Consider the following 10,121-nt stretch of genomic DNA (forward strand, 5'->3'; position numbering starts at 1 on the left):
CACCTGTCTGTCTGACACCTGTCTGTCTCTCACCTGTCTGTCTCTCACCTGTCTGTCTCTCACCTGTCTGTCTCTCACCTGTCTGTCTCTCACCTGTCTGTCTCTCACCTGTCCGTCTCTCACCTGTCTGTCTCTCACCTGTCTGTCTCTCACCTGTCTGTCTAACACCTGTCTGTCTGACACCTGTCTGTCTCTCACCTGTCTGTCTCTCACCTGTCTGTCTCTCACCTGTCTGCCTCTCACCTGTCTGTCTCTCACCTGTCTGTCTCTCACCTGTCTGTCTCTCACCTGTCTGCCTCTCACCCGTCTGCCTCTCACCTGTCTGTCTCGCACCTGTCTGTCTCTCACCTGTCTGTCTGACACCTGTCTGTCTGACACCTGTCTGCCTCTCACCCGTCTGTCTCTCACCTGTCTGTCTCTCACCTGTCTGTCTCTCACCTGTCTGTCTCTCACCTGTCTGTCTGACACCTGTCTGTCTGACACCTGTCTGTCTCTCACCTGTCTGTCTGTCTCTCCCCTGTCTGTCTGTCTCTCACCTGTCTGTCTGTCTCTCACCTGTCTCTCTCTCACCTGTCTGTCTCTCACCTGTCTCTCTCTCACCTGTCTGTCTCTCACCTGTCTGTCTCTCACCTGTCTGTCTCTCACCTGTCTGTCTCTCACCTGTCTGTCTCTCACCTGTCTGTCTCTCACCTGTCTGCCTCTCACCTGTCTGCCTCTCACCTGTCTGTCTCTCACCTGTCTGTCTCTCACCTGTCTGCCTCTCACCTGTCTGCCTCTCACCTGTCTGTCTCTCACCTGTCTGTCTCTCACCTGTCTGCCTCTCACCTGTCTGTCTCTCACCTGTCTGTCTCTCACCTGTCTGTCTGACACCTGTCTGTCTGACACCTGTCTGTCTCTCACCTGTCTGTCTGTCTCTCCCCTGTCTGTCTGTCTCTCACCTGTCTCTCTCTCACCTGTCTGTCTCTCACCTGTCTCTCTCTCACCTGTCTGTCTCTCACCTGTCTGTCTCTCACCTGTCTGTCTCTCACCTGTCTGTCTCTCACCTGTCTGTCTCTCACCTGTCTGTCTCTCACCTGTCTGTCTCTCCAGAGCGGATCGGTCCAGAATTCTTCTTCTGCAGAAAAAAACATGAAATCTTTCAACAGGAAGAAACCGAAGAGCAAGAGTGTCCTGAAGAGTGAGACCGTTAATTAACTCTTAAATCAACTCTTAAATTAACAAGTGTCCTGAAGAGTGAGACCGTTAATTAACTCTTAAATTAACAAGTGTCCTGAAGAGTGAGACTGTTAATTAACTCTTAAATTAACAAGTGTCCTGAAGAGTGAGACTGTTAATTAACTCTTAAATTAACAAGTGTCCTGAAGAGTGAGACCGTTAATTAACTCTTAAATTAACAAGTGTCCTGAAGAGTGAGACTGTTAATTAACTCTTAAATTAACTCTTAAATAAACAAGTGTCCTGAAGAGTGAGACCGTTAATTAACTCTTAAATTAACTCTTAAATAAACAAGTGTCCTGAAGAGTGAGACTGTTAATTAACTCTTAAATTAACTCTTAAATAAACAAGTGTCCTGAAGAGTGAGACCGTTAATTAACTCTTAAATTAACTCTTAAATAAACAAGTGTCCTGAAGAGTGAGACTGTTAATTAACTCTTAAATTAACAAGTGTCCTGAAGAGTGAGACCGTTAATTAACTCTTAAATTAACAAGTGTCCTGAAGAGTGAGACTGTTAATTAACTCTTAAATTAACTCTTAAATTAACAAGTGTCCTGAAGAGTGAGACTGTTAATTAACTCTTAAATTAACTCTTAAATTAACAAGTGTCCTGAAGAGTGAGACTGTTAATTAACTCTTAAATTAACTCTTAAATAAACAAGTGTCCTGAAGAGTGAGACTGTTAATTAACTCTTAAATTAACTCTTAAATTAACAAGTGTCCTGAAGAGTGAGACTGTTAATTAACTCTTAAATTAACTCTTAAATTAACAAGTGTCCTGAAGAGTGAGACTGTTAATTAACTCTTAAATTAACTCTTAAATTAACAAGTGTCCTGAAGAGTGAGACTGTTAATTAACTCTTAAATTAACAAGTGTCCTGAAGATTGAGACCGTTAATTAACTCTTAAATTAACAAGTGTCCTGAAGAGTGAGACTGTTAATTAACTCTTAAATTAACTCTTAAATTAACAAGTGTCCTGAAGAGTGAGACTGTTAATTAACTCTTAAATTAACTCTTAAATAAACAAGTGTCCTGAAGAGTGAGACTGTTAATTAACTCTTAAATTAACTCTTAAATTAACAAGTGTCCTGAAGAGTGAGACTGTTAATTAACTCTTAAATTAACTCTTAAATAAACAAGTGTCCTGAAGAGTGAGACCGTTAATTAACTCTTAAATTAACTCTTAAATAAACAAGTGTCCTGAAGAGTGAGACCGTTAATTAACTCTTAAATTAACTCTTAAATAAACAAGTGTCCTGAAGAGTGAGACTGTTAATTAACTCTTAAATTAACAAGTGTCCTGAAGAGTGAGACCGTTAATTAACTCTTAAATTAACTCTTAAATAAACAAGTGTCCTGAAGAGTGAGACCGTTAATTAACTCTTAAATAAACAAGTGTCCTGAAGAGCGAGACCGTTAATTAACTCTTAAATTAACTCTTAAATAAACAAGTGTCCTGAAGAGTGAGACCGTTAATTAACTCTTAAATTAACTCTTAAATAAACAAGTGTCCTGAAGAGTGAGACCGTTAATTAACTCTTAAATTAACGAGTGTCCATTTTGTCTCTGGGGCAGAAGGGGCGGGGCTAAAGTCATCGTCTCATTTGCATAAAAACATCAAATACTTTTGATGTCAGTTATTTCATTTATGCACCTGTCTCACGTCTCACCTGTCTCCCCTCTCACCTGTCTCACCTCTCACCTGTCTCACCTCTCACCTGTCTCCCCTCTCACCTGTCTCACCTGTCTCACCTGTCTCCCCTCTCACCTGTCTCACCCCTCACCTGTCTCACCTGTCTCCCCTCTCACCTGTCTCCCCTCTCACCTGTCTCACCTCTCACCTGTCTCACCCCTCACCTGTCTCCCCTCTCACCTGTCTCACCTGTCTCCCCTCTCACCTGTCTCCCCTCTCACCTGTCTCACCTCTCACCTGTCTCACCCCTCACCTGTCTCCCCTCTCACCTGTCTCACCCCTCACCTGTCTCACCCCTCACCTGTCTCCCCTCTCACCTGTCTCCCCTCTCACCTGTCTCCCCTGTCTCACCTGTCTCCCCTCTCACCTGTCTCACCCCTCACCTGTCTCATCCCTCACCTGTCTCACCTGTCTCCCCTCTCACCTGTCTCACCTTTCACCTGTCTCATCCCTCTCACCTGTCTCCCCTCTCACCTGTCTCCCCTCTCACCTGTCTCACCTGTCTCCCCTCTCACCTGTCTCACCCCTCACCTGTCTCCCCTCTCACCTGTCTCCCCTCTCACCTGTCTCCCCTCTCACCTGTCTCACCCCTCACCTGTCTCATCCCTCTCACCTGTCTCACCTGTCTCCCCTCTCACCTGCCTCACCTGTCTCACCCCTCACCTGTCTCACCTCTCACCTGTCTGTCTGTAGTTCTGCCGCTGTCGTCTCCAAGCAGTGACGACGAGTCCTCTGTAACCAAGGTAACGACACCAGCAGCTGATGAAAACCGTCAGAGTGACGTGAAGAACAGCGTCCTCTCGTTTCAGACGCCACTGAGCCGAGCGGAGTTCCTGTTCGACCAGATCCGACACTCGACGCCAGAGCACGCCACAGGCACGCACGCCACAGGCACGCACGCCACAGGAACGCACGCCACAGGTGAGAAACGCACGCCACAGGTGAGAAACGCACGCCACAGGAACGCACGCCACAGGCACTCACGCCACAGGCACGCACGCCACAGGCACGCACGCCACAGGTGAGAAACGCACGCCACAGGCATGCACGCCACAGGCATGCACGCCACAGGTGAGGATAGCACGCCACAGGCACGCACGCCACAGGAACGCACGCCACAGGAACGTACGCCACAGGTGAGAAACGTACACCACAGGTGAGGAACGCACGCCACAGGAACGCACGCCGCAGGTGAGAAACGCACGCCGCAGGTGAGGAACGCACGCCGCAGGTGAGAAACGCACGCCGCAGGTGAGAAACGCACGCCGCAGGTGAGAAACGCACACCGCAGGTGAGAAACGCACGCCACAGGAACGTCGTGTAGCGTTGTCTCGTCTGCGTCTGGGTTGAACCTGTCTGTCTCTCAGGGGCTCCTGTGGCGGCGAAGGACCAGGTGGAGTTTGGAGAAGACGTTTCTGCGGTGAAAGACATTTGTTTGATTTTCACATTGAAAGCATCGAGTATTTCCTGTTCGTCTCCTGTTTCCTGTTTGTTTCCTGTTTCCTGTTTGTTTCCTGTTTCCTGTTTGTTTCCTGTTTCCTGTTTGTTTCCTGTTTGTCTCCTGTTTCCTGTTTGTCACCTGTTTCCTGTTTGTTTCCTGTTTCCTGTTTGTTTCCTGTTTGTCTCCTGTTTCCTGTTTGTCTCCTGTTTCCTGTTTGTCTCCTGTTTCCTGTTTGTTTCCTGTTTCCTGTTTGTTTCCTGTTTGTTTCCTGTTTCCTGTTTGTCTCCTGTTTCCTGTTTGTCACCTGTTTCCTGTTTGTTTCCTGTTTGTCTCCTGTTTCCTGTTTGTCTCCTGTTTCCTGTTTGTTTCCTGTTTGTCACCTGTTTCCTGTTTGTCTCCTGTTTCCTGTTTGTCTCCTGTTTCCTGTTTGTCTCCTGTTTCCTGTTTGTCACCTGTTTCCTGTTTGTCTCCTGTTTCCTGTTTGTCTCCTGTTTCCTGTTTGTTTCCTGTTTCCTGTTTGTCTCCTGTTTCCTGTTTGTCTCCTGTTTCCTGTTTGTTTCCTGTTTCCTGTTTGTTTCCTGTTTGTTTCCTGTTTCCTGTTTGTCTCCTGTTTCCTGTTTGTCACCTGTTTCCTGTTTGTTTCCTGTTTGTCTCCTGTTTCCTGTTTGTCTCCTGTTTCCTGTTTGTTTCCTGTTTGTCACCTGTTTCCTGTTTGTCTCCTGTTTCCTGTTTGTCTCCTGTTTCCTGTTTGTCTCCTGTTTCCTGTTTGTCTCCTGTTTCCTGTTTGTCTCCTGTTTCCTGTTTCCTGTTTGTTTCCTGTTTGTCTCCTGTTTCCTGTTTCCTGTTTGTCTCCTGTTTCCTGTTTGTCACCTGTTTCCTGTTTGTCACCTGTTTCCTGTTTGTTTCCTGTTTCCTGTTTGTTTCCTGTTTGTCTCCTGTTTCCTGTTTGTCACCTGTTTCCTGTTTCTCACCTGTTTCCTGTTTCTCACCTGTTTCCTGTTTCTCACCTGTTTCCTGTTTCTCACCTGTTTCCTGTTTGTTTCCTGTTTCCTGTTTGTCACCTGTTTCCTGTTTGTCACCTGTTTCCTGTTTGTCACCTGTTTCCTGTTTGTCACCTGTTTCCTGTTTGTTTCCTGTTTCCTGTTTGTTTCCTGTTTGTCACCTGTTTCCTGTTTGTCTCCTGTTTCCTGTTTGTTTCCTGTTTCCTGTTTGTTTCCTGTTTCCTGTTTGTTTCCTGTTTGTCACCTGTTTCCTGTTTGTCTCCTGTTTCCTGTTTGTCACCTGTTTCCTGTTTGTCACCTGTTTCCTGTTTGTCTCCTGTTTCCTGTTTGTTTCCTGTTTGTCACCTGTTTCCTGTTTGTCTCCAGGAAGTGTTCAGCGGGGACAGGAAGAGAGCCGCGGACTCAGGTCAGATACGTGTGGTAGATGTGTTGTTGTAACACCTCATTAGCATAATTAAAGATGCGCTGTAATGATGTCACATGTCTGTGTGAAGGTTACCTGTCAGACCAAACCGAGGGCGTGTTGGCCCACAAGAGGAGGGCGGAGCCTCAGCCGGAGGGGGAGGAGTCACACTCTCCAGGTTTGTCTGGTTCTTTGTTTCACGGAGGGTCCGAGTCCATCGCTGAACGGCTTCATCCATCAGCTGCTCACCTGTCCTCAGGGTCCTCACCTGAGGGGGCGGGGCCATCCGGTGACGGGGCGGGGTCACCGGTCGAGAGGGCGGGGCCTGTGAAAGCGTCAGGGGTGGAGCCAGAGTCGGACCTGACGTCTGGGATCACGGCTGCCTTCAACACCTTCAAATCCCAGCTGGAGCAACAGTTCACGGTGAGAAGGTTCCAGAAGATCCAGGTTTCTTAAAACATGTATTTATATAAAACAATAACTTTCATTAATAAGAACCATGTTGTTGTTGTTGTTGTTGTTGTTGTTTCCAGAGCTGCTGGACGAGCGTCGAGACGGAAATCCTTCTCTCTCTGAAGGAGTGTCAACGACACGTCTCCTCCCTGCTGACAGCTGTCCATCAACACAGGTCCCGCCCCTTCCACACCTGTCATAGACACGGGCACCGCCCCCTTCAACACCTGTCATAGACACGGGCCCCGCCCCCTTCAACACCTGTCATAGACACGGGCCCCGCCCCCTTCAACACCGGTCAGATACACAGGCCCCGCCCCCTTCCACACCTGTCATAGACACGGGCCCCGCCCCCTTCAACACCTGTCATAGACACGGGCCCCGCCCCCTTCAACACCTGTCATAGACACGGGCCCGCCCCCTTCAACACCGGTCAGATACACTGGCCCCGCCCCCTTCAACACCTGTCAGATTCACAGGCCCCGCCCCTTTAGCACCCGTCATATACATATGCCCCGCCCCTTTAGCACCTGTCAGATACACAGGCCCCGCCCCTTTAACACCTGTCTCTTGTGTGCAGGTTGGTTTTGCTGCAGAGCTTCGAGAACAGCGTCACTGATCAGCTGAACCGGCTGCAGAAGAACTCGACGACCCTGAACACCATGAACACACAGATCCTGGTACTGAAGCAGCGCACAGCTAACGTCCTGTTAGCAGCACACAGCTAACGTCCTGTTAGCAGCACACAGCTAACGTCCTGTTAGCAGCACACGTCCTGTTAGCAGCACACAGCTAACGTCCTGTTAGCAGCAAACAGCTAACGTCCTGTTCGCAGCACACAGCTAACGTCCTGTTCGCAGCACACAGCTAACGTCCTGTTAGCAGCACACAGCTAATGTCCTGTTAGCAGCACACGTCCTGTTAGCAGCACACGTCCTGTTAGCAGTACACGTCCTGTTAGCAGCACAAAGCTAACCTAACGGTATCTAGCTAACGTTCTGTAATTGCTAACGAGCTCATGTTTCCTGCGTCTTTTTCTTGCAGAGTTTCTTCCAGTCGGAGATTCAGCGGCTGAGCTCCTTCTGCGACGAAAACCTGCAGAGGTTTGGATCCATATCACGACTGTTTACGACTGTTTACGAAGGTTTACGACTGTTCACGACTGTTTACGCCTTTTTACGTCTGTTTACGTCTGTTCACGACTGTTCACGACTGTTCACGACTGTTTACGTCTGTTTACGTCTGTTTACGTCTGTTTACGACTGTTTACGTCTGTTTACGTCTGTTTACTTCTGTTTACGTCTGTTTAAGTCTGTTAACGTCTGTTTACGCCTGTTTACGACTGTTAACGTCTGTTTACGTCTGTTTACGACTGTGTACGCCTGTTTACGAAGGTTTACGAAGGTTTACGACTGTTCACGACTGTTTACGTCTGTTTACGCCTGTTTACGTCTGTTTACGAAGGTTTACGAAGGTTTACGACTGTTCACGACTGTTCACGACTGTTCACGTCTGTTTACGTCTGTTCACGTCTGTTCACGTCTGTTTACGCCTGTTTACGCCTGTTTACGTCTGTTTACGAAGGTTTACGAAGGTTTACGACTGTTCACGACTGTTTACGCCTGTTTACGTCTGTTTACGTCTGTTTACGTCTGTTCACGTCTGTTTACGCCTGTTTACGTCTGTTTACGAAGGTTTACGAAGGTTTACGACTGTTCACGACTGTTCACGACTGTTAACGACTGTTTACGTCTGTTTACGTCTGTTCACGTCTGTTCACGTCTGTTTACGCCTGTTTACGTCTGTTTACGTCTGTTTACAACTGTTTACGTCTGTTTACGTCTGTTTACGTCTGTTTACGACTGTTAACGTCTCTTTACGTCTCTTTACGACTGTTTACGTCTCTTTACGTCTCTTTACGACTGTTTACGTCTCTTTACGACTGTTTACGTCTGTTCACGACTGTGTACGTCTGTTTACGACTGTTTACGTCTGTTTACGTCTGTTTACGACTGTTTACGCCTGTTTACGACTGTTTACGTCTGTTTACGTCTGTTTACGACTGTGTACGCCTGTTTACGTCTGTTTACGTCTGTTTACGTCTGTTTACGTCTGTTTACGACTGTTCACGACTGTTTACGTCTGTTTGCGTCTGTTTGCGTCTGTTTGCGTCTGTTTACGTCTGTTTACGACTGTTTACGTCTGTTTACGTCTGTTTACGACTGTTTACGTCTGTTTACGTCTGTTCACGACTGTGTACGTCTGTTTACGCCTGTTTACGTCTGTTTACGACTGTTTACGACTGTTCACGACTGTTCACGACTGTTTACGACTGTTTACGCCTGTTTACGTCTGTGTACGTCTGTTTACGCCTGTTTACGACTGTTTACGTCTGTTTACGTCTGTTTACGACTGTTTACGACTGTTTACGTCTGTTTACGCCTGTTTACGTCTGTGTACGTCTGTTTACGACTGTTTACGTCTGTTTACGTCTGTTTACGCCTGTTTACGTCTGTTTACGCCTGTGTACGTCTGTTTACGTCTGTTTACGACTGTTTACGTCTGTTTACGCCTGTTTACGTCTGTTTACGTCTGTGTACGCCTGTTTACGTCTGTTTACGACTGTTTACGCCTGTTTACGTCTGTTTACGCCTGTTTACGTCTGTTTACGTCTGTTTACGTCTGTTTACGCCTGTTTACGTCTGTTTACGACTGTTTACGACTGTTTACGTCTGTTTACGTCTGTTTACGTCTGTTTACGTCTGTTTACGACTGTTTGCGTCTGTTTACGTCTGTTTACGTCTGTTTACGACTGTTTGCGTCTGTTTACGACTGTTTACGACTGTTTACGACTGTTTACGTCTGTTTACGTCTGTTTACGCCTGTTTACGCCTGTTTACGCCTGTTTACGTCTGTTTACGCCTGTTTACGTCTGTTTACGTCTGTTTACGACTGTTTACGTCTGTTTACGTCTGTTTACGACTGTTTACGTCTGTTTACGACTGTGTACGTCTGTTTACGACTGTTTACGCCTGTTTACGACTGTGTACGACTGTTTACGCCTGTTTACGACCGTTGCTTTGATTGTGAAAGTCTTTGACTAATCATTTAGGAGCTGCTTTTATTGTGAAAGTCTCTGACTGATCATTTAGGAGCTGCTTTTATTTTGAAAGTCTCTGACTGATCATTTAGGGGCTGCTTTTATTGTGAAAGTCTCTGACTGATCATTTAGGGGCTGCTTTTATTGTGAAAGTCTCTGACTGATCATTTAGGAGCTGCTTTTATTGTGAAAGTCTCTGACTGATCATTTAGGGGCTGCTTTTATTGTGAAAGTCTCTGACTGATCATTTAGGGGCTGCTTTTATTGTGAAAGTCTCTGACTGATCATTTAGGAGCTGCTTTTATTGTGAAAGTCTCTGACTGATCATTTAGGAGCTGCTTTTATTGTGAAAGTCTCTGACTGATCATTTAGGAGCTGCTTTTATTTTGAAATAATTTGTGGTCTCAGGTTGAAGTCTTTGGAAGGAGAGTTTGGGGGCGGAGCTTCCATCGAGCCAACAACGGGTTCATCCAATCAGGACGTGTGATCCAGGACCAGGTCCAGAACCAGGTCCAGAACCAGGACCAGGACCAGAACCAGGTCCAGAACCAGGATCAGGTCCAGGACCAGGTCCAGGACCAGGTCCAGGACCAGGACCAGGTCCAGGACCAGAACCAGGACCAGGTCCAGGACCAGGTCCAGAACCAGGTCCAGGTCCAGGATCAGGTCCAGGACCAGAACCAGGACCAGGACCAGGTCCAGGACCAGGTCCAGGTCCAGGTCCAGGTCCAGGTCCAGAGTCCCTGAGAGGAAGCGTTTCTTTACCTTTTGTTTGTTTTTCAGACGAATAAAGTTTTCTTTGACATCTGTTA

General features: G+C 47.0%; 1 protein-coding gene across 1 annotated transcript in view; it reads left to right on the top strand.

The window, feature by feature from the left end:
* sycp2l (synaptonemal complex protein 2-like) overlaps positions 1 to 9,796 on the top strand; it is a gene marked incomplete at both ends in the record, with an annotated part of 28,894 nt that extends 19,098 nt beyond the window's left edge. Inside the window, 9 exons of the mRNA XM_083940886.1 lie at positions 1,090 to 1,177; positions 3,605 to 3,654; positions 3,721 to 3,852; positions 5,720 to 5,759; positions 5,848 to 6,179; positions 6,290 to 6,384; positions 6,790 to 6,889; positions 7,254 to 7,312; positions 9,718 to 9,796. Coding sequence (XP_083797012.1) covers positions 1,090 to 1,177; positions 3,605 to 3,654; positions 3,721 to 3,852; positions 5,720 to 5,759; positions 5,848 to 6,179; positions 6,290 to 6,384; positions 6,790 to 6,889; positions 7,254 to 7,312; positions 9,718 to 9,796 — 975 coding nt within the window. The remainder of the gene's footprint in view (positions 1 to 1,089; positions 1,178 to 3,604; positions 3,655 to 3,720; positions 3,853 to 5,719; positions 5,760 to 5,847; positions 6,180 to 6,289; positions 6,385 to 6,789; positions 6,890 to 7,253; positions 7,313 to 9,717) is intronic.
* Positions 9,797 to 10,121: the final 325 nt, after the last annotated feature.

Source organism: Echiichthys vipera (assembly GCF_963691815.1).
Source record: "Echiichthys vipera genome assembly, contig: SCAFFOLD_64, whole genome shotgun sequence".
NCBI classification, from domain to species: Eukaryota; Metazoa; Chordata; class Actinopteri; order Perciformes; family Trachinidae; genus Echiichthys; species Echiichthys vipera.